General features: G+C 37.4%; 1 protein-coding gene across 2 annotated transcripts in view; it reads left to right on the top strand.

The window, feature by feature from the left end:
• The window catches only part of PAPD7 (PAP associated domain containing 7), a 46,643-nt gene extending 22,380 nt beyond the window's left edge, over positions 1-24,263 (top strand). Inside the window, exons 8-11 of one of the 2 annotated variants that reach the window (XM_010008322.1) lie at positions 604-704; positions 958-1,130; positions 12,264-12,422; positions 22,025-22,204. In XM_010008322.1, coding sequence (XP_010006624.1) covers positions 604-704; positions 958-1,130; positions 12,264-12,422; positions 22,025-22,204 — 613 coding nt within the window. Of the gene's footprint in view, positions 1-603; positions 705-957; positions 1,131-12,263; positions 12,423-22,024 lie in introns of both variants that reach the window. The other variant, XM_010008323.1, reaches the window with a different exon arrangement.
• The last annotated feature ends 769 nt before the right edge of the window (positions 24,264-25,032 follow it).

Raw genomic sequence — 25,032 nt, 5'->3', positions numbered from 1 at the left:
TGAACCAGCTACTGTTACAAATAAAAAAAAATAAAATTGTAACTTATTCTGGACTTGGAGCCAGTCTGTTCCCTGTTTCCACTACCTCACGATCCATGGTACTTCCTTTATAATTTGGGGGTTCTTGCACCTTTTTAAGTTGTATTGTAAATTTGTAAGGAAGGACTAGTGAAGGTCTGTCTTGAGTGTGAAGGTCAGCAGGAGGGTTGAGATTAGTATCTTCAATGCATCCCATAACTGTTCTACTCCAGATTCTGTGGAAAATTTTATATAAAGAGAAATTCAAGACTCTGTATATTGCTTTTATCAAATACACTGATATCTGCATGTATATTCTTGATAATTAAAGATGCTTTCTATTTAGAACTAAAAATTTTACCTACCTGTCAGTGTTTGCATGTTAGTATGTTAGAAGATTAATAATTTAAAAACTGAGATACTTCGGTGGATTAAACGGGATGCTGATGAAATAGAAGTTCAAAAGGATTCTTTGAGTGGGGATCTCTTAAACTGACTTTTAGCGTAATTTGATTGCTTGTTGAAATGCTTGCAAATATGTAACCAACAGTCTTTGTTTAATACTTAATTGAAAATTTTTTTTAGCACATTAGGTAGAATCATCAAAGTGACTCAAGAAGTGATTGACTACAGGGCCTGGATTAAAAAGAAGTGGGGGAGCAAAATTAATTTATCACCTGAACTTGGTAGGTATAGCAGGACTCTTTAATACAAGCTTTTTTTTTCTTGAATGTGATGTAATTCAAAATGGTCATGCCTTGAAATTAATCACTTTCAGATACATAGGAAAAAATAAAAGGATTTTACAGCTTTTTAACCCAATATGAGTTTTCTGAGTCTATTTTTCAGTTAGCTTTTTAAACTGCAAGTCTTCATAGGCTTCAAGGCCCGTGTATTTGTGTTCTGTGCTGTTAAATGATGTTTGTTTTCTGTTAACAGATAATAGGTTGAAAATGAGAGACCCGATAGTTCCATGCAATGGGGAACAGCAACAGAACAGAGACTCTGAACCACCTTACAATCAACGCTTGACTTTGTCATTGACTAGTACACAACAGTTATCCTCTGGCTCATCTGCCTCTTCTGTATCATCACTCTCCAGCAGTGACATTGTAAGCTTTTTCTTTTAATGGGTTCAACTAATAAGATGCAGAGTTTATCATACTCCTTTAAGTCTCAGCTGATACAACAGAAATCTGATATTATCCGTAAACAGCTACAGCAAATTAATGGCTTCCCTTGCTCAGAAAAGTTACTGAAATAAAATATTTTTCCATTAACTTAAATAGGTCTTAATTCCATCTTAAATTTTTTGGTACTCTTTGTGGTAGTAGTTAGGTGTAATAAAATATAAAAACCCAAGTTAACAATTGCTAACTGGAAGAGTAGAAAGCTGAAATCATACGTTGTCAAATTCTGGTCCTTTTTTCCCACACCCCAAATTGGATGGGAACATCATATCGTTCTTTGAAGGTGAATAATATAAGAATAATATAATGGGGCCCTCATGTGTCAAGTCTTGCTGTCAGCTTCCTTGTTTGAAAGTGCCATTTTGAAAGTAATTGCTGGGCTCTTTTAACTTCCTGGGGGAGATGACTGTAGCTTCTTTAGGTATTTTCCCAGACTTGTAGGAGTCTATAAGGTGGGTTTTTTGGGCATGGAGTTAACACAGAATTGGCCAGTGCAGATTATAAAGCACAAAATCACATTGCATGGCATGAGGTGCTCGTTATAAATCTACTGAAGCCTTCTGAGCTAGGTAGTGGATTGACTGGAACAAGATGTAATAACCAGTTCACTATGATAGTGAATGACTGGATGATGCCAAGAGAGGTTCAAGTACCTGTTTCTTGACTGCTTTCAAAAACTAGTCAGATATGGAATTAAAAGTTGGGAATTGCATTCAATAAGAATTTGATAACTTTTGAAGGGCAAATACATTTTTATGTGTTCTGGTTACTTGCTGTAATTCCTTTCCACTTAAGAATTTTCTGTGTTGAATTGTCTTTTCACTCCACCTCCAGTAAATATGGTAAATGCTTCAGTTGTACCATCTGGCTTATGGAAAAAAGAACAGCATGATGCTTTCCAGTGGTACTATGAGCCATGCTCCTAGTTTGAGTGTGTTGGTGAGAAAGATATTGCTGTAATAAGTTTTATGAGAAAATGCAAGTGTTTAAGTAATATTGTGCATTCCCAACATAATTAGTGGTGAGTGGTTGTGACCTCCCCTTAGTCCCTTTTTTTCCTGACCTTGAAGATAAAACTTCATTGTCTGATGCCAGAGAAATTAATGAAAAGTGAAAAGGAAGCTCTCAACAAGAAAGACCTGCAAGCTGTTTGGGCATCCACAAAGCGAATGGAAATGCTACCCATTTTAGCAGACTAAGAGGCCTTATGCCTATGTGCTTGTGACAGACCCTATTTTAAGCCCTGGTCATTGTTTGGTATTATGTTCTTAGTAGACTGCCAGCATGGTATTTTAATTTGGAATGGCTTCTGACAAATAACTGAATTCCATCCTCCTGACGCTTGGATATGTGAGGATGAACCGGTTCTGGTGGAGAACTGCACCTGATTCAGGAAGAGAAGTCTGTTCTTCTGGAGTCAAAGAGGCTATTTGTGTTGTACATAGCTTCCAACAAATTAACATCTAGCATGTTTGACAACTGGTATTTGTGCCAAAACTTCTAGTGATCAGCAAATGGGTTCAGTGAACTTTGGTAGCAGCTTCAGAAAAAGGGATATGAATATGATGCATCTCATCACTGTAGAGTTATATGGAGTATTAGCTCTAATCCTGTGGAAGGATTGTTCTATAAGGAATGATTCTGTATTCATTTGAAGTCAAATCTTCTGAACTTCCCTGATACTGAAGACTGAACAAGTTACAGATTATAAAGGAAATGCAGGAGAGAGGGAGATTCCAGAATGATAGTTTGCTGATCTCTTAGCAATAATCAATGTTTCATTTTAATAGTAAAATATTCCTCCCTACTATGGCACTGTTAATCTTGAGTGCAACGTCTGCATCTCTTTCTGGAGATGTATTCTGCATGACCGCAGAATATCTTTTGCTATGTATCAGCTACAAGATACTAACTGTCAAATTATAGAGACTTGATAGTGTATTTGCTTTTCAATGTACTGCTAAAATTTCAGTGGTAATAGTGATCAGCTGCACCTTGACCTTTCTCTGATTTGACTACTAATATAATAGAGGTCAACCTACATATGTTGAGGAAGAAGAAACAGGCTTGGCAACTTGTGACTTTACTTGGTCATATTTCCCCTCTCTGAACTTCATAGAAGCATTTTGATTGGAAAAGACCTTAAAAATTATCAAGTCCAACCTTTAACTCAGCACTGCCGGGTCCACCACTAAACCATGTTGCTAAGCACCACATCTGTATGTTTATTGAGGGTCAAATATTGCATCCAGGCAGTCTAGCACAGAGGTAGCTGTGTTCTGAAGTTATCACATCGCTGTACTCCAGCCATAAGTCTGGAGGCCTTGCAATTTGCCAATATGTCCTGGCAGCAATATTGGCAATATAAGTTAAATATTCAAGCATTATCAAAGCAGTGCAGCATTAATCATTTGCATTCTGGAATTTTCATTAAACACTATAGTTTAACAGTTGGCTGTAGCAGTAGTTAGTTGAATTGGTTGTAACACAGCATGCTGTACTGTTTTTAAGGATTTGCTTCATTGAAGTTCTGGCAGCATTACAGGTTTTGCCTCATTCTGTAAATATGGATCAGCAGCTGAATAGACAAGGCTCCCAGTGTCTTGGACTTACAGGCACTTCAGTTAGTAATGGTTATAGATTTGTTCCAGCAGCAAGAGAACAAGTGTTGGAATAGAACAATTAAAAAGAGTAAGTTGTCTTAGAGACTGGATTGTCATAAACAAGAGCTAACATTTAGAAGTCAGCATCTCAGCATTTGTACATATTTAGAATAATGGAAGTGTAGGGATATAAGAGCTAATATATAATAGATGTAATACTACCCTGACTTCTTTCCATTCCCATTATTGCTTTCCTTTCTTTGGGGACCAAGCTGGTTGTAATCTTGAGAACTTGTGTACCACTGAGGAACAAGAGAACTGCCTTCTTCCAGGACAGCCTTCTTTTTACCCATATGTTTTAGATGTATGTGCTTTTCCTCAGTACATGTCCCCAAATTCAGGAGCAAATTCATCTCTGTAGGTCCAGAACTAGCTTGCAGGAGAGCACACTTCTGTGCCACTGTCTACACAGTCCAGAAGCCAAGAACTGGATTTAATGAGACCATATCTTGTACAAAAGTATCCTTTTATGGATTTTCCAAGGCAGTAAAGCTATTTACAGAATGCCTTATGCTTAGCACTGTCTGGCTGATGAAATTCTAGTTTTGCTGTCTTTTTAACAAGTGTCCTAGGAAGTTGCAAAATCTTAGTCCCAAAAGAAAACTTTTATAAAGATGAGCAGATTCCTGATCAGAGACTGCAGAGAAGAGAAATCTGCCTTTTGGTATTACTATTGGTGAGATAGCTGTATAGTTGTTGGGTTTGTCTTACTGTACATGTCAGTACAGAGCTCTGACTCTCTCACTGCCACTTCTAATGAAGTTCTTTGCAAAATACTGAGTACTTGGTTACCTGCTTCTGTGAAAAATATAAATATTAGTGATCAGGAGCAAACTAAGGAACACATGGAAATAAACTTGTGGATACAAGGAATCTGGTCATCTGACCGTTTTCCACTGCACATACATTTTTCTGGATTCTGTTAATTATCAAACTGATCTGTGTAGTAAGTCTTTTCTCAATGAAGTATTATTCTATTCAGGTGTTTACAATATCATTTGCTGCCCTAACGAAGAGGCAGTATGTTTCACTTATTTATGTTAACAGGTAAGTTGTAAAATATTGTGCATTCCCACATGATCCAACAAATGTTGAACTGAATAATGGAAAATGCTTTATAAATATCTTTGCCATCAAGGACAGTGAAAAGTGTATGGTTTTTTTACTCTATGGGAGCAAAATTCAAACTGTTCCAAAATAGAAAATAAACTTTGGCATTAGGAAATCTCACTTTAACCTTCATACTGAGTTAAGTGTTTGTTACGAGACCAGATGGAATGAGCTGTATTCACTCCCAGCTCTCTGCTTGTTCTGGGTGGTTGCAGATATCAGTCTGAGAATCTAAGCAGTAACCAACTTCCTCTTGAAAATACCTTTTTTCCTGGGTGCTTTGTTATTCTGGACCTGTACTCTGTAAATTATGATCTAGTTTTCTTGTTGCTAAAGTGTTGTGGAAAACTCCTTTTTATTAGCTCAGGAAGTCCTAGAGTATTGCTTGGAGAGTATGTGCTGCCTAATCAACAGTCTCTGCCAAGTAAAAAAAATAATCCTAGATGTTTTTGCAATCTCATTTTAGTCTGGTATAATTCCTGGTGCTAAGTATGCTCTGCAGTTTTGATGCTGTTATGCTAAATAAAGCATAGCATTTTATGTGACAGTGATAATTGCATACCGGTAACAGATATAATGGCTCTAGGGAAAGTTTTAAAACTCTTTCCTGTTACCTAATGATGTATAATTTTGTATCCAGTCCAGTACAGGATCTCAAAGTTGTCTGTTAGCAGTTTTAATCTAAGAACTTCCATGTGCCTTATCTCAGCATTTCTGGTGATAATGTTCTTTGGGCTTCTATGTCAAAATTATTTTCTGATGTCTCAAGACCATGCAGTTCTGTCAAGGTGGTTGAAATTTCAGTGAATGAAGTACTTGTGTAGTCTAGTTTGGGGGAGAACAGAATCTTTGCTTCTATTTAAGTTTTTTGCATTTGCAAGATGTTCTTTCAGGCTGTTCTTGCAATCTTAGCTGTAGCCATTGCTGTGCAGGCTTTTGTAACAACTTCTCATGACATGTCAGTGCTTGATCTACCTGCCCTTCTGCCATCATCAGATAGGGGATATGCTGAGCAGTATCTTAAGTGTTTCATGAAACATGTCTTTTAACTATCTTCAGGTATTACATGTTCTCAGTTCTTTGAACAGATGCTTTCATTTTGGGAGTAGGATATAACTATAACTAATACTCATTATTCCTGTCATTTCTGCTGAATGCATATGAGATCTACACTGATTTTGCAACTGTTACTTACTCTGCAGTAATTGTGGCTTAGTACTCGAACTCAACATGCTTAATGAAGTTAGCACCATCTCCCCTTCCTTCCTGTTAGTCAAAGACTCTGAATTTCAGCTTATTAGCAGAAACTGTTGTACTTCCTATTAACAGATAGAGGTAATAGAGTATATGATATACTTTGTCTTGATAAAAGTTGTTTTTTTTAAGGTGATTGAATTTGCAGGTGTAGGGCATGTGCTTCTGTGCAGTAGAGGAGTAGGCACTTCAGAATAGCTACTGTAATGGCCTTGTTAAATCTGTTTAAATGACTGTGAATAATTTGCAGAGTTTGCTGTAAGGAGAAGAGTTGCCCAACAAAATTTTCAGTCTGAGAGAGAGCTATACAGATTTTCTCCCTTCTTTCCACGTGCCTGAATATTTTCATGTCCTAATGAAAGTAACAATTCAAATATGTGTATATTGGTAATCTTTTTGCAGAAGAATGCAGAGTCTTTCCCCTTTATGAACAAATAGAGGCAAGTTCTCTAAAAAGTAGGCTCTTTAGTCTTTTAGGGAAGATGTATGTGCTGTCTTGCAACCCATTTGTCTCCAAATAAATCAGTGGGCAATCCTGAGCATGCAGACACAGACAACCTAATGTTACCAGGGAGAAGCATTTGATTGACATTTGATTTGGGGCAATTAAGAGTTTAAGCCCCAAATCCTTTAAAACTCTCTTCTCCTGTTTTTCTGTGTAGGTTACTGACAGTTTGTGGACTAGAGTAGAACATTTATTTTTTTTTTTCCTCTTTCACCATATAGTCCCACATTGGTTTTGGTTTGGTTTTTTTTATCCCATGTCTCTGACCATATGGTGTTTTATACTGTCTCATGCTCCCCTTCAGTTCTTCTCAGTTGCTTGAGCAGTCTTTTACCTATAGCCACTTGAAGTAAGAATACATTTCTGCAAAGCTGTGGGAGGCACAATTTTGAACACAAAATTATAAAATAATTTTATTTAATAACAAGTTATTCTAAGCTGCAAAAGGTATAGGGGGGATGTGTTCCAGCCCACAGGCCTGGCAGGATATAATGATGTGACATTCAACGGGTACTGTACTTGTATTTAATCTTGGTGAATACTAATTAGCTTACATTTTTAGTTGTCTTTCTGTAAAATGAACACTAATGCTTTTGGAAGATATGTATTTTTCTGTTTTCTTGGGTATCCTGTATCTCTTCTTTTCCCCTCCTGTAAGCATAATGATGATGTTTCCCTTTTGTAATGCAGTTGACCTAAAGGCACAAAAAACAACCAGTTGTCTTACTCAAGAGTGTTTTGTATTGTTTATAGGCTGGCAAATGGAAATGGTGCTACTGTATTGATGCAGATTCTTCACCCTATGACTTCCCTTAGAAGCAGAAATTTTGTTTATCTCAATTTTTCTTTATTTACACCATAGTTAAAGATATGGCTCTACCTACCAAAGAGGGAAATGGCTCAAGCTGATGTGAAAGAAGTGAGATGGGGGCTGTAATCCATTAAATCACCTTTGAAGTCTGTTGCTTTATCAAGCAGAGTGAAGTATGCTGGGGCTAAAACCATTCAAGTGAGAGCATGCATTGAAGTTCTGCTCCTGCACATGGCCCCAAACTATGAAATGTGTGAAATTTTCTGGTGTTGGCTTAGGTTCCAAAGAATGTGGTTTAGATGTTCTTGCCAGGGATGTTTCTGTTCACTAGCTGCTTCTGCTTTTCTGCTATTGTGTTCACTTCAGTTCTGTGGTGAGCTGATGGAGGTGGTGAAGCTAGTAAAAAGGTGATTACTGTTTCTGTGGTTCACTTCCATTAATTGGCTCCTAATAATGTCAAATGCTAATGCAGGTATAGTGAGAGAAGGCCAGGACAGGAATAGAGGCAAAAGTATTAAGACTGGTAATAATGTTAAATCAGTTTAAGAAATTACATGAAAACATCTCTATAGTGTAAAGTGTTAACTATAAACATCAGTTTTCTCACTATGTTCTTTGCTTTCAAAGATGGAGCACAATTTTTGACTGAAGTGGTCAGTGTCCTTTTAGAGCTTCCAGCTCCTGAATGTTGTGAGACAGAAGAAAAAAATTAAATAAATTAGTGGGAGAAGTTTGGAGGATGGAAACAATAAGAACCTTTTTGCCAAGACCTCTGTAGTTAATTTTTTGGCATTGAGGAGTGGAGTTTAAGAAATCTGCACATTGGCAATAAACTTGCATTCTTTTGTTTAAGTTTTTGTTCTGAATACTGATTCTAGGGTAGTTGGATTTGTTTACCACTGGGCCAAAACTTAGAGACAGAGATGGTGAGTTAATCATCATAGGCCACTCCAGCTTTAAAAAAAAATAAAATAATTCTGTCTGGGAAGTTGAAAGCTCTAAGATAGTAGCTATTACTAGTACGTTGAAATGCTCAACTGACTACCTCATGAAACAAGACAGAAGGCACCACTTTTTCACACGTCTAGAGTCATGAGAAGGAAGCCTATGAGTATAATTGAGTGCCCATGAAATTAGTGGAAACTGAACTGTTGTCCTGATAGATGAATGTACCGCTATAGTTTACCTTATATCTTTAGCCTTGAGTTATTAATGGATTTGAATTAAACTCTTATTGTCAGACCTAGTTAGTAAGGAGCTTCTGGTGAGTAAATTATACTCCTGCTACTTTTATAATGACTTTTTATAATGACAGATGCATTTTGCAGAAGGATTTTTTATTCTCATCTGATGTCAGGAAGGAAAGCTTGGATTGTAAGATTGCTTCAGCAATTCATCTTTCATATGGCTATAATGTTTCATTATTCCCATCTAGGCAGAAGGCTAGGGATTCCCATTTCTCAAGCCAAATTTGCAGTTAGATGAGAGTGCATCAGTAGTAACATTTGTTTCTTCCACAATTTCTTTCCAACATTAAGGTAAATTGAAGAGTCCTCAGTAATCAAGGCTATGAATAGCAGGAATCTTTCTTCCAGGTACTTAGGAAGTTGATACTGGTTTAAAGAGTATGTTTATAAAATTGAATCTTCCCAATAGGATGAACCTGTATGTGGTAGTCTCTCTTGTTCCAAAAGCATCTCTTTAGAAGATACTTTCGTTGCAGAATGAGGGACTATATCATTGGCATTCATTGTTGTAGTATTCAAGAGTTCAGGATCATCTGAGATCATGGCAGCTCTTAGTGCTGCAGTCATTTTAGCTTGATTGTTTGCTAAAATCAGTTGAAGGATCTTACCCCTTTATTTTACTTTCATCTTATTATAATGTGACCTTTGTAGCCCTAACCCAAGTAAGGGTCAGAGCTATCACCTTCCAGACACGCATCTAAAGTGTCAGAGTGTTGCCTGTATGCATTTACTTACTCATAGGTCTTCTGAGCTTCTGTAATGCTTCAAGTTTGCACATTAGACTTAAGAATCCTGTTCAGAAGGCCAAGTAAGACTTAATCCTTCAGTGTAGTCAGTACTTCTGGAAAATAAGTACGTTAGACTCAATTTTCTGATCACTGAGGTTCACCTTTCAGTTCGAGGAAGAAAGGATTTTGATGCTGATGAGAAGTTGGTATATCAGCTCCGTACAGTAAGCCCAGATTTCCCTGGAAGAGGGACACAGAGATGTGTAACAGTAAATAATATTGAGGCAAAACAGCAAATATATTATAAAATTAAAATAAAGCAACACAGTCTTCTTTGTGTTGAAATTTATCTGGTGTCGATTAAACCATATGGCTCCCATTTCCATCTGCTGCTGCTTCCATACTGGAGTTAACTTTTTGTTGCACAAAACCTCTTGGAAATCTTATAAACAGGAAGTGTCCCATCTGGATTTGGTATGTGAATCTTTAGGGGGTCTAACTGTATTTAAGTAGAAAAGAAGGGGAGAGTCTTTGTGTGAAGAAATTAAAATTATTATTTCAACAGATTTATGGAGGCAGCATCACAGAAGATAATTATTAAATAGACAGTAAGATCCCCTTTGCCTTCCCATCTGCCTGTTCATGGTTACTTGTGAGTATTCTCAGGAGTTGTCTGTACAAATAGACAGCTCTTCTTATAATAACGTTTTTTAAAATTCCATGACCAATAGTGTCAGTTTAGAAATCCAACTTTTTGCCCCTGTACCTGACTCTACCACCTACTCAGTTAAGAACAAATCGCAAATCAACTTCATCTTTGTATGGATATTAGCCTGCTCCTGTGGCTAATATTGTGTATGATTTGGCAAAGGAGGAAAATGCCATCTCATCCAGGCAGTCAGCTAAGTTTTTTGATCACTGCATGTGACTGCCCTCTGTGAATGGTAAACATCTAATCTCATAAATAAGACTTAGGTTTCTGCACAGATTCTTGTTACCAGTATGGTTGGTCTGTCGTCAATTTGTGATGCAGGTATCTGAAACTGCTTCACAGAGGCATACTGTACATTTTACCACTAGTTGACCTAGCAGAAGAAGGGGCTCCTTTCTTTCTAGAACTTAGTTTTCAGTAGGCACAACTTTATGTGGACCAATAAAGGAGTGATTGTTTTAATAGCTAACCATGTTGTTGAGGGCTTTTTCTACTGTGGGGTATGCACTTCAACTGGGCTGCAAGTTTTGCTTTTTAGTAAATCATTGCTTGGGCTGCTTGATATTCACAACTGTCACTCTCTCCTGAATGACCACCTTCTTTCTCCAATAAAAGCTTTAAAATATATTCTTGTTTCTGTTCTTGAAAATGTTTTCCCAGACAGCCTGTTTTCTAACTGAAGGAGATAATTTGGAAAGCAAGACCATGTGAGGGCAAGTAGTAGTAGCAGAAGTCTGCTTAAAGTTTGCTTGATTTAAGTGAAGAGTTTTTGCTTCCAGACAATCTTCAGAGAAAGAGCAATAAAATATTACAGAAATTACTTTGATAGTAAAAATTACTAGTTTTCTGAGCCAGTAGTGTATTTTAATTTGGTAACTCCTAAGCTACTAATTGGCTGAGACCCATCTCTTACTATACTTTGAGCCAGATGGATAGGAATGGGAAAAAAACCTAGTGATTTTGGACAAATAATATTTTTTTTTCCATTATTTTGAAGTTCAGAATGGTTTGGAGTTAAGGGCAAGGTAAAAGCAGCAATAAAATGTAGAGAAAGCTACTTAACTGTTGCCCCTATGTTATGACTGTAAAACAAGTTTTACAAGATTGATTTACAAAATTCAAAGTTGTTTTAAAAGGCTGTAGATTGCTTTTCAGCTTTCTCAACTTAGAAAATATTTGGTCATTTATGAATTGAGGCAGTTAATTGGGTGTTTTCAGACTTAAGTAATTGCTATAAAACCCTGCATCTGTGCTTGCCTCCTTGCTTATGTTGTTTTAACATCACCGGTATGACTGGTTATGATGCAACTGTAATTGCCATTGGTCAGGCTGGAGGGAGGAGGAATGGTAATCAGTAATACCAGTTCCATCACAATTTTTTTCTGTAATCCTGCATCTGTCTGGGTTTCCCTGAAGAACTGTGACTCAGAGTTCCAATGGAAAGTGAGTGGAACAGAGCAGTGAAGCAGGTGACTGGTGTGCATATACTACTAGTCTTGACTGGCAGACCGTCTCCTTGTTTTTTGGTAGGTGGAGCCCTAACTTTGCTGTTGCTGGTTAGAATGGGAGAAGACTGTAACAATTACAGTGAGTAACTTTGCCATGCAGATAAGTACAATCCAAAACACTGTTTAGAGGAATGATTCTGTCACAACACCTAAAAGTTCAGCCCATGTTTCAGTAACAGTGTTGCTGTTCTTATTCTGTTTTTTTCCCAACTATAGTTCCCATTTTTTAATTCAAAGTTGGTAGAGTTGCAAGTTGGGCTTTAGGTTGTGCTGACTGGAACTGATCTATGATTGCCATAGACCTGTTGACGTTGTCTCCTTGATGCAGGTTCAATTAAACGTTTGCTAGATGTGTAAAATAAACATAGTGCTGGCTTTTATTTTATTTTTTACCATAAAAATATAAATTTTACAGTATTCACGAGTTGATATTTGGGTGCGTTTTCACATGCGTAGCCTGTATATGCTGTACTTTCTGTAAAGTTGCTTTTCTTTTCCCCTTTTTCTCTGCCAAAAGGATTCTGATACACCACCTTGCACAGCTCCTAATGTTTACCAGTTCAGTCTGCAAGCACCGACTCGGCTTATGGCCAGTTTACCACCCGCATTGCCCATGCCAAGTGGTAAACTCCAATCTGCGCCTACGAGAGCCTTGATAGTGGCCGCCAGTAATCAGGTATGAGCCAGCTAAGTGGAGCAACTTTTTCATGAGAAAGCAATCAAAACAGAAGTGTAGATTGTTTGCGCTGGGCTGTCAGTCTAAAAACCTCTGAAGATAACTTTCATATAGCATGTGCTGAGCTTCATGTCATCATAAAAGTACTTATTTGCCATGTCAGAAGTGTGGGAAGAAGAATGGGTGGGAAAGGGTTTGGTGTTTGAGATGCATCCAGATCTAAATTTAAGAGCCCTTCCACAGCACACTGACACCTAGGAATAAGTTGAAGGGAGAGTATTGGATGTCTGACTTCTCCAGTTGTATTCAAGACTCTTGGTGCTTAACCAGTGGGATATTTGCAGATCTTTAAACTATTTAGCTTCTTGTTCTTCAAACAAAAACTTCATGTAGGTGGTGTATCTGTAAGCTAGTTTTTGAATCCGAAGGAATTGTACTGACCTGTCTAGGCTATTTTAGTTGTCTTGATTTTGAATTATTAGAGCTGACTACACTTGTCACTTTCTGCAGTACATTTTAAGGAACAGGAAATTAATGATGAGCGTGTGTGCAAGAATTTTTACCAAAATATTAAATGTGTGCTTAAATGTTCTGAGAGGTGACCATGCAAGGAAGCTGTATGTTAGTGAATGAGCCTGAAGTATTTTAGTTAATGTATCCATTATAGAACAAGAAAAATCTTCAGTTTTCCTTATAGCCTCAGAGCCTCTATCTGCTGGAAAATACTCCATCAATCTTTGTTGTCAAAACAGCTGTATCACATGAGCTTTAATGCAAGTTGTAGGTTGCTTTTGATAACAAAATAATGAGTTGGTTTCTTTGAAATCTGATTTTGATCAGATTCTTGCAATGTTTTACTTCTCTCAGGCCTTCTATCACAGTTCTTGGGAATCTAGGACCAGCATATTTTTAATAACATTGTCTTTTTTTATTTGATTCAGCACTTCTTGACATTTTGGGCATGGCACAGCATGTATTGCTTCAGTTTCTGCTTGAGATAAGTGTTTTGCAGAGTCACAGAATAGTTGAGGTTGGAGGAGTCCTCTGAAAATTACAGAGGCCAACCCTCTTGGCCAAAACAGGGTTAGCTAGAGCAGGTTGCTGAAGGTTGCTGTCCAGTCAGGTTTTGAATATCTCCAAGGTTGGAGACTCTCTAACCACTCTGAGCAACTTGTTCCAGTAAAAAAGTTTTTTTCCTAAATAAGTCATGGTTTCTCTATTTCAGCTTATGCTCATTGCTCCTTGTCCTTTTACTGGGCACTGATGTGAAGAGCCTGGCTCCATCTTTTTTACACTCTCTTGTTAGAAAGATTCATCAACAAGACTTTTCTCAAACTAGCTTTTCTTGAGATTAAATGGTTCAAGCTCTGTCATCTTTTCCATGTATGCCAATTTTTCCAGTCTCTTACTTATTTTCATGGACCTTCATTGGACTCACTTCTGTCCGTGTGTCTCTCTTACTGGTCAGCCCAAACCTGGCCCCAGCACTGCATGTGTGGCCTCACCAGAGCTGAGTAGAGGGGAAATTATCAGCTCCCTTGGCCTGCTAGAGATACTCTTCCTAATACAGCTGAGGATGCTGTTGGACTTCATTGATGCAAAGGTACATTGCTGGCTGTTCAGCTTGTCCACTGGGAATCCCTCATCTTGTTATGCCAAGCTGCTTTCCAGCTGGTCAGTGCCCAGTGTGTACTGGTGTGGGGGATTATTCCTTCCCAAGGGCAGAGTTCAGAATTTCCCTTTTGCAAACTTTTTGAGATCCCTCTCAGCCTGTTTCTTCAGCCTGATAAGGTCCCTCCTAATGGCGACTCAACCATCTTATGTATCAGCCACTCCTTCCAATTTTGTATAATCTGCAACCTTGATGAGGGTCACTCTCCCTCATCATTCAGGTCATTAACAAAGATGCTAACTAGTATCAGCCTTTGGGATATCCCACTAGCTGTGGACCTCTAGCTGGACTTTTTGCTGATCAAAATACTTTGACCCTGGCATGTAAGGGAGTATTTTTCATTCAACCTATATGTTTAGTGATGGTAACTGCCACTTACTACAGAATAAAAAAAAATATTTAAAAAATGATAGTGCTTTAAATTTTGAAACTTATAGATGACTAATGAAGAAATTTCATGTGGACAGCATTTTCAATGTTTAGTAATTGAGTCAGGGTATGTTATAACTTGATGGCCAAATTCTTCATAGTTATTACACAAGTGCTTGTTTTAGGCACTTCACTAACATTTTTTTCACCCTCTTTCCTTTAGACCAGACTACTTTCCCTTTGCATGCTGTAGGTGCTCTACCATTTCCTTGCAGGCAGGTTAACGTAGAAAGGTGCACCATCTCTCAAAGCTGTTACCAGATGCTCTTCCCAACTACCCCTGCAATCCTCTGTCATTTACCAAGCCCCACTTCTATCTCGGGGTGTGCCTTTTGTTTTAACCTAAGTGATTACACAGAATCCTCCTCACCTCTTCCCCCCTCTTCTCCACCGCTGAATCTTATCTATCTCGGTAGAACAGCTTATCTGCACAGGAAATGTTTTCTTTTAGTGAGAAACTATATAGTCCTATTTTAATGGCTGCAATTGATGTGTGCTATCTCAAACTTCGGAAGTTTAAAATAAAACTTTAGAGTGGTTTTAAATTAAACTTAATCTAAAATACAAACTTAGTTTATTCATTTCCTTAACAACTCTTTTTCTGAAGAGGGAACCTGGAGCTTCATCAAAGTTACACACACAAAAACACTCCCGGTTTTGAGACATGGAGCCGTTGGTATGAAACAAGTTGGCATCTGGAGTTTTTGCCTCAGTTGTGAAGAGGCAATGTATTGCATGAATATTGGATCACTGTTGCAATTTTGAATCTTGGAAAACAACTGCTTTATAGCACTTCTTCTGGCTTTCTGTTTCTTGGCTGTCCTTTCCAGTATTTGTTAGCTGTTCTTCTAGTGGTTTGTACAATACTTGCATTTTTAACATTGGGAATTTTTCTGTGGCTTTTGCTTGATACATCTTAAATCAGAGGAATTTCTTGCTATCTGCAGTTCAGAAATGGAATTACATTTTTTCTGCATCGAGTTGACCAAAAACTTATTCATTATGGAATAGAAACATTCTTTTTTTGATAAGGATTATGACCAAGTCAAAAGTGGGAAATGAAATAATTTTATCCAGAATACTGTAAATGTTTCCTTTTCATTTACAACTTTCTGGAGCATGACTGAACTAGTGAAAGTTGATGGCTTTCACAGTTGAAGTAACTGGAGACCATGCTAGTTTATAACTTTTAAGGGGCACGTTTTACGAGCTCAGAGGACTCCTGATAGATTTGAACATGTGCAAGCCTTTTCCTTAATAGCAAGTGTTCTTCATATTCAAAAAGACTTCAAAAGGGATTAATTTGTCTGCATGGTGTCTTCGGCCTTTTCCCTGGCAACCTTCTCTGCCTCATTTCAGCTTGGAAGCCATACATAAGTGTCCAGTACTATCCCCAAAAGCAGGAGGTGCCAATGTTAAGAGCACAAATTGTATTTTTAACAACTTCCAGCCTAGGCAAATTCTTTGCTATTAGAGCTTCCTGATGCTTTCTTTTTTGAAACAGCTTTGGTGCAATTCGCAATTCTATTTACATACTGTATAATTAATTGGAGAATTTCCAGGTAGTTCAGGGACCAGTTAAAATCCTGATACAGATCTGCATGCTTTTTGGGATCATCATCATAATTTATCCATGGTAATTATTATTCTGCTTTCCTGACAAGCAGTTTGAAATTTCACTTTGGAGAGCAAAACAGTTTATGAACCAGTGCTGCCTGCTGGCATAAGCAGAAAACCAGATATTGGCATGCATGTCCTGGTGAATGGAGGGGGCAGAAATTTCTTGGTGACTACCCATGGAGAAGAAAGGACTACTGTGCATGTTGTTGTTTTGAGGTTAAATAAGCCCTGTTTCATTCCTTGGATTGCTGGTTACTTAGTCCCCAGTGGAGACCGAATAAACTTCACATTCTTAGGTGAAAAGTATTTAAGACCTTCTTTTACTTTTTAAGTAGCATTTCCTTCCAGCCCCTGCCTGCCCCCCAAAAGAATGATCTTTTGTTTCAAAGATACCTAAAGCCACCAAGCACCAGTTCTCTTGCTCCTTTGGCTTCCAGTGTGTCCAACAAAACCTCCACTGAACATCCTTTAGATGTCTGGTCATCTTTATGTTAATGGAGAATTTCATGGCACCATTCACTGGTCAGTTGTGAAGCACAGGAGGCAACTAAGAAATGCAACCTTAATGTCAGTGCTGAAATACCACAGTCTAAAGAACTCTTAAAAGAACTTAAAGTAGCTAGTTCTTCAGATTTGTGTGTTTGGCCATATAAGACCAGACACCTGAACTTATAAACTGCTTATTTGTATGGCTTTATCAGCACTTCAATGGCTAAAATACTTTGTTTCACAATTGCTAATGGTGTTGGTCTGTCTCACTGGTAGTGCTGATACTGCTAGTAATCTCAGGAATGATTCCTGAGAAGTTAACATTGGGAACAAAACCTACACTGTTCAGAGGCTTGAGTCAAAAATGTATTTTTTTGATGAGTGCAAGCAGTTAGGTCTTGTTCACTTCATTGAAAGATACATTTGTAAAAATTCATTTTAATTCATGTCAGGTCTGAACTCTAGTCCACTTTACCAGATATTTCTGAGAATGCAGGTGTTATCAACTAGTCAGATGCACAAACATTCTAAATTCCCTTAGTATAGTATGATGCTTCAGAGACCTTAGTCTGTTAACTTCAATCTAGAAGTGACCTGATTTGTTTCTTCAATGGCATTATTAAGCTGTTCAGGTACTGAAAGTTTCTTCAGTCAACTAAATACTATTTTTCTTAGCTTTTATTTAGAGCTATGTCATTAGGGTGGAATACTTTTTCAGTGTCCATGCATTTTCTTAGGTAAAGGACGGAGAATACTGCTTTATACTTTGGAATCAGTTTTGGTTTTAAATGTCAGACTCTCATCTTCTGTGTATGACAGAACATAGTATTTTATTTTCTTTCCTAAAGAATGCAGAGAACAATATTTTTGTGGACAGTCTTTATGTGAGAGTTTTGTTATATGACTGTATGAAAGCCCCTAGCCACCTTGATGGTTTCTTCCTGAGTGCTTTTCGAGTTACAGGAAGGACACAAAGTCTAAATAGTAGTTTCTAGGAACATAAATCCACCATAAACGAAAGACAGACTTATGGGAATGTGGAAGATCTAGAAGTTTAGAACCTGCTTTTTGTTTGCATTGTGCATGTTTATCTTCCAATGTCACTGTAATTAGATTGTTGCTTACAAGCTGAGATTGATTTGTATATTCACATCTGCATTTCCTCTACTGACTTTCACATGTACTGTATTGATATCAGCTTATCAACTGGAAGGTGTTTTGGTTCTGCTCATTGTAATAGTACTTTTTTGTTCCAAATAGAAAGGTGGGAGATTTTCTTTAAGGTCTAAAATTGTCAGCTTTATGCTAGAGAAGCTATTATCTCTTGTTCTCCTTAATGACACCTATGCAGATAACACTTCATGGCCCATGTCGTAACAGCAGCAAAGTTGCAGTATGAGTTCTGTCATCTGGTAGTGTTGTTTTGACTCCGTCCTCTGATTTTTGAAACTTGACTTGTGACAAAATCAAAAAGGATATTTATTTCATGTGTCAGACTCTACTTTCTGTACTGTAAGGTAGTTGAATAAATGCTCAGATTAAGATGGTAGTCTCTACTGTCACTCACTTATTCTGAGGACTAGGCCCTCTGATCTCTCTCTTAACACTAGGTGATCTTTGAACTGGCCAGACTAATATTTGTTGAAGGTGAAGAGCATTTTGTTACAGGATACTGGCAGAGCTGGCACACTAAGATACAATATGAAGGGCTGATGTAGATATAACCTGCTACCTTATATATATAACCTGTGTTGAGTGTTTCAGCTCTCTAGAGTTAGAAGATAAGAAACTTTAAAAAATTTTATTCATTTTGAGCTCTTTCTAGTCTCAATATTGATTTTTTTTTTTCTTTGCTGCTATCACAGCTGATTGCATAAATGCTGTTTTCTTGTTCCAATGGGAGCAGAAATAGTTTTTATAAAATCTGTTCAGGACTCAAGATCCTTTTCAGTTGTAGCTGAAAGTAGCCAGGAGGTATAAACAAAGGGCCCACAAGGAGAATGAGGGGAAGTGAAGTGTCTTTGATATTTGCAGTGCTTTGGGCCTTATTTTTCCAGATAGCCAGTTTTAAACAGCTTGAATAAGAATTTATTTTGGTCTTGCCATACTTCAGCTTAGAAATCTAAACTACTTAAAAATCTTACAAGGTTAAGAGTATGTCGGGGTAGCTGGTCCAAAAACCTTGTAGAATCCTGTTAGGTAATTTAAAGTAATGGGGCTATGTTGAATCATTGCCTAATACTTGATATCTTTATTTTCCAGTAATGACTGAACTGTTGATTAGGCCTATTATTTCTCTGCAAACAGAGAATTTATCTCATAAAGAGCAAGAAGTTAAATTTTGCTTATATGCAAGATGCATTTTTTTAGTATATTTCCAGATATTGGTAAGCTCGAAGTGGAAAAGAGAACATAAATCCTTTAAAAAGGGGAGTGTGTGTTTTGTTTTGCTGCAAGCCTGAAATAGAGAATTTGGAAATACAGTGAGAAATTGAAAAGAGCTCTGAAATTTTTGCAGATATATAAAGTTATTTAAGGGGATACTTAAAATCTTAATGGTTCAGTAAAGTTCTTATGAATAGTATTCCATAATATTTCATGTGGGATGATTTTGAAGTGTATGATTGCAATTCAAATTAACCACAGTTTAGATTTAACCATGGCCATTAGTCCTGTAGTCTGAACAACAAAATAGTAAGCAGGTGCTTTTTCTAAACTGTAGCATGCTTTTTCTAAAGTTTTTCTTTAACTGTGTACATCCTTACCGATTATTTTTGAGCGCTGTGTCTATGATCTCTTTTATTTTTAAGTTAAGAGTACTGATGCTTCATTTTCATTACTAATGCTTGTCTGCATTTTTCTCCTTACTTTGGAGATGCGAACAGGCAAAAAACCCCAAACACCAAAGCAATTCAGAAACCCAGCTTGGACTTCAGCTCTGTTACGTTACTTGTGTTATTACAAATTAAAGGAGATTTATTTTTGCCTATATATTTTCTTTTTGAATAATGACCATCTTTGCATGTATACAGTTTTATATAGTAAATTTGCCAGTAATTAAGAATAAAAAATTCATTTCCTTAGCAAATAATTACTTGGTATGTGGCCAGGACTATCCTTTTCTTAAATTTCTGATAAAATACCTGGAAACTCTTTTAACCTGGGTTATGATACAGAATTCCACACCACACCCCCTCCTCCTTCCCTCAGCTTGTCTTAAATGCACAGGATGCAGGATGTTTAGAAACTTACAGTTTAAAAAAATTTGAAAAAACTAGCAAACTATCTACTTGAGAACTAGTAAAGATGAAGGCATAGTCTCTGATTTAAGAGGTCCCTGAGTCAGCTTCCTTAAGCGCTTGCTCGTGAATCCGGGTTCTGCTCTGATAGTTTGATAGTCTATCTTGATGCCTAAAAAATAAATAAATATGCAAAATGCTTCATGCCAAGCTAGAAATCACTGGCTAGTTCATTCATCATTTGGAAGTTTGGTTATGCCAGTTTTGAACAAACAAGGGTTGTTACTTCTTTTACAATACAGGTAGATAGGCTTCATTCTCACGTCATAATTACTGTGGTGCTTGTCTGGTCTTGTGGTGACCTACCTACCTGCCTCCAGTTATTTTTGTGCTGAATTCTCAAACTGGGGATGAACTTGCCAGATTTTTCACATTTCTGGCTGAAGGGAATAGGTTTGCTGAGACTTTGTATTCTCCTTGGTCAGAGTTTTTGTTCTAGCAAAACTAGGTTTTCTTCTGTCTTTTTTCAGTGTATTTTCATCTCAATTAGTGTAGTTGAGTAATTATCTGTTTATGTAATTGAGACTCAGATGTAAGAGACTTGAGACTTGAGTAAGAGACTACTGCACAAGAATGACAAGTGTGTTTTCTTGAGGGATCACTTTCCAAAAATATAAATGTATTACAGTTTTTTTAGCTTCATGTTGACTTTTAATTAATAGCTTCTCATAGATGTTTCAGCAACATACGTCAATAAATAGGGTTTAGGCAGTTGTGCCTCTTGAGAATGAAGGATTTTCAGCTCCATTCCCCTTTTCAGTTTCTCCTTGATTATTTTACCATTGATAGTCTGAGGACAGAACTTAACATGTCTGTCTTGGGAGTCTAGAAGCTGCACGTTGAAGGTTGATAAGGTTGCTGTAGGACACACTTAAAAAAACAGTTTAAGGGGTTTTACCGCCTTGCCGTTCACTTTAATTATTTCTCAATATCAGTCTTCACCAGTTTGCTCTCCTGCATGCTCAGTGTCTTGTCTAAATATAATTTGACAATAAAATGTTGCTTATGGAATTATACCTTCAATAATTGCTTTGGTTTTGTGCACACAAGTGTAACAATGGCTAGCTGTCTGCACATTGCTTTCTACTCCAAACTTGCTTGGAAATGCAAGTTAGTAAAGTAGCTGCAGATATTTAATTCTAAGCAGTTGCCTCTAACGTTAGCTTTGTGGTGTTCTGTTTAACACTTATGGTAGGCAAAATTATGTATTAGTTTTTGTTGAAGGCAGTTACCTGATGGTTACTACTGTCAGGCATCAGAAAAGGTTGCTTGCATTGAAATTATCAGTACTTGGGAAGTCTGTTTCAATTTCATCTTTTGAAACTCTTACCTATTTTAAGTATGGACACATTAAACCAACTTACTGTATTCCATTAAGTGATAGGGATGCCTGTACTAGCTTATGGTCTGTGGTAGATTTCTTCAGGCTGCCACTAAACCTTTCTGGTAGTTTCTCTTCCAAGGTACTGGAGATTCCCCCCAAAGAAAGTGTCATGCTACGTTCCTTATGATTTGTTTTGCCTAGGCCTGGATGTCAGTTTTGTTCTTAGAGCCATGTAGCCCTATGATCAAACCAGTAGAATTTACAATTTCCTTACAAGCAAGCCCATAGCTAGTTTACCTGTAGCTCAGTGAGACTGTGGACAGAGCAAACTTGAGCTTTCTGTCAGCTCATATGATCCCACCTTTATATTTCTCCATGGTGTTTCTGAAAGTCTCTCACTTGGTCATGCTCTTCTTAAGTTCTTCTAAAATTGACATGACATTCATAATTAGTATTTAATGTAGAAAGTCTCTCTTTTTATAAGTGTTCTGCATGGTGAGTGTATTTCATAATGAGAACCAAGGGTTTAATTAAGGACACACAGAAATCTACACCATTTAATTTGCAGGACATTTACTTCAGAAAACACTTTTGAAGCTGTTAGTGCCACTGGACTTGCACAGCTAAAATTAGACAAGCTTGAAAAAATCAGTTGTTTCAAACAATGTTCTGTGGGAATGACTTGTATGTTGAGGAAATACCACTGGTAATATGTACTTTGCTTTAGTTGTTTGTGTGTCTAAACTAGTGTTTATCTTGTGTTTTTTAGCAGCACAGTGGAATGAAGTTTTCTATGAAGGGAACTCATAACCAAGGCAACAGCTACAGCCCTGTCAGCAGTGGAGGCATGAGACAACCAATTGGTAACCGAGGACACCACCAGTACAATCGTAATATATGGAGAAGAAAAAAACATAGAGAGTGTTTGCCTATTAGTCTGAGCAGATAATGGCAGATGCCAAAATGACCTTCCCTGTTCAGACAAACTGAGTGAGTGCCACTCGACTTGAGGGATGGAGACCAGCGTCCAGCACATCGTTTTATTGGTGTTGCCAAATATCTGCAACTGACTTCTTTGCATGTTTCTTTGTGTGGTGGTTCAGTCCATCTTCAAGAAGTAGTTGTGCTTATCTGTGAAGCCTTATTAAATGTGGAAGTTTGTTTTCTGCCTTCCCACAATGGTTCATACATTGCCGAAGCAGCTCTGACAGTAGAACTGCAAGGACATTTACAAATGCTGTGGCTACATCTGTTCCTTTGTGGGTTCTGTTTTCTTTTATTTTATAAGTGAAGGAAACTTCAGCCCCTTGGAATTATTTTTTATTTTTTTTTCTTTGCAGCAAATCAAGTTGGGAATTCACAGAAGTAAATTTGCTGCTCTCCTGTTTTTGTTTCAAAGTTCAGAATTTTTTGCTCTGTAAATATTGGAAGTATAATTTGTGCAATAACTTGGAATTTTTAATTTAATTTCATATTGTCACATAAGTTATATTTAAGGGGAAGAGGTTTTTTAATTTACAGATCCTTTCCCAGGTTGCATTATCTAAGTTGGGTTCATAGTTTTGGCAGGTTGTCTGAGCAGTGTTACAAATATGACATTTGGTAATATTTGAGGCTTCTCGATTCATGATGAAAGTGCGATTTGGCTTATGGTTTTAAGAAGTTACCGAGCTCCAAAGCATTTTGACCCTGTGTTTTTTAGCTCATTTTCTGGCCTCTATCAGTCGTCTTGCTCTGACCAATGAGTTTTAATTTTATTCCTTTAACTAGACAACAAATCCAGCATTTGTAGTACCAGAAGTAAAACTTTTGAGAGGAAGGGGAAAAAGGTTGGTTCAAGTCCTGATAGGAAATTAAAAAGCTGTGAACTACATGCTTTGATGCATTTTAGTAACGTAACCTGTTAATGTTTGGGTTCAAACAACATTATTAAACAGAGGTACCCGGCTTAAGGAATGTGGAGAAAGGAAATATGTTGATTCCATTCAGGAATCTGTATAGCAGTATGCATTAGTTCTGTTAAGAGCAAATATATAAAAAGTACTTCAGCTGCTCTGAGCATTACGAGAAGTATCTTTTAATGTATTGCAGGAGAGCACAGCCCAGTGTTGTACACAGTATGAGTGGCTGGCACTTAATTTACAGATGCATACAGGTATACTATGCAAGTGTGTATTGCCATGACAAACACTGTCTTTAACTTTTTGAAAAATGTACATCCTGCCTAACCCTGAGTTTTAAAAGCACCACAGTTGTCCTGGGAGTAGGTCACATCTCATGCCCTCTGACTTCCCGTGCTTTTTTTTTTAAATGAGAGTTCTTAAGCTATACAGAAAACTACAGATGAGTTCTACAAGTCCAGTAGCAGAGAAAGCTGAAGAATCCTGCTTAACAGGACATCTATATTGTGTACAGATCTAGAAGGTTTTAAAACTGATATCTGAGCATTAAAATGAGGTGTGAAGCATGATGCTTTTTAATATGCTGTATGCCTTTGAAGCAGAAGTAGTTCATGTTATTACTGAATCTGTCAAACACAAACAGGTCCTTAAGGGGAGAGAGGGCAACATTCCAAAGTAGAGTAGTGCATATCTGTTAGCAAAAAGTTTGTCTTAATGCTCCAAACTTATCACAATTAAAAAAAGTTTTCAAAATTGTGAGCTGATTCATAAATAATATCTAAGGGCTGTTACATGAGCCTATACTGCTTAGTCTTCACACACTAGCAATATTGAGCATAACTACATTAAAGAGCCTTCAAAGGCATTAGTTGGTGTCTTATACTAGTGTCCATTTTAAAGCAAAACTCATTTGAAAAGTGGTATCATGTAACACTTCAGTCATGGTGAACCAAATAAATTGGCCTGGCTATCACTGTGGTTATGTGCTACAGGTTTAAAAAAAACACGTTTAAATTTTTTGTGTGGACAACTATGTGGAAGCTAAAATTGACATATTTTTATGTAAAGTTTTCTATTCTTTGATTTTTAATAAACTTTGGAGACCAGTCACTCTTCTGTACATTTTTATGAGAAATTTAATGGATTAATTAATACTTGACCTTATCCTATTGTCTGATGTATGCTTTAAAAATCTGCTTTAAATTGTTTGTGCAGAACACTCAGAAGGAGCTTGGAGAGTGGATGGTGCAACGTCATTGGTCTTGGATCTTCGGTTTTCCTGGGCTCCACCTGTTCTGGTTTGGGCTACTAGTTAAAAGAAAGCTCACTGAAGGAAGAAAAAAAAAAAAAAAAATCAGCAAAAGGAAAAGTGACCTCATCCTGGCCTAAACCAGGACACTGCCTTTTTCCTTTTCCTGTCCAGATGGTGACTTGGCTTTATTCTTCCCACAGATTCTGCTGAGTTAATTATCTTTGTTAGTAGTCTCCTTTTAATGCATTAGGAGTCTCACTTTGTTCCTTTGAACCTGTTCTCTGATAATAATCTTGGGTATCCACCTGATCTGTTTCCCAGCCCTACTGACTATTTTGTGCACTGTTCATAGGCAAAATTAGCCATGGACATTAGATGTGGAAGGGATTACAGATTAAATGGATGAGCAGAACCTGCAGAGTACCTCACAGAAAGAGCTCAGTTACTATCTGTTGTCATTTCCAGGAGATGCCAGTGCTGGTGTTATGTTGGACTTTTTCTGTAGCTCCTTTCCCCCCATGCAGTGGGACCTGGTAAGAAAAAACAGCTGTGGCTGCTGGTACAGTGTTTCTGGGTCAGCAGTGTTGCTTTCCCTGGGAGCAGCTGTGGGAAAGCATGTTGACA

This window comes from Chaetura pelagica, unplaced genomic scaffold (assembly GCF_000747805.2).
Source record: "Chaetura pelagica isolate M959 unplaced genomic scaffold, ChaPel_1.0 scaffold71, whole genome shotgun sequence".
In the NCBI taxonomy this organism is placed as follows: Eukaryota; Metazoa; Chordata; class Aves; order Apodiformes; family Apodidae; genus Chaetura; species Chaetura pelagica.
Note: the sequence above shows the minus strand (reverse complement) of the source record. Positions and strands in the feature narration are given on the sequence as shown.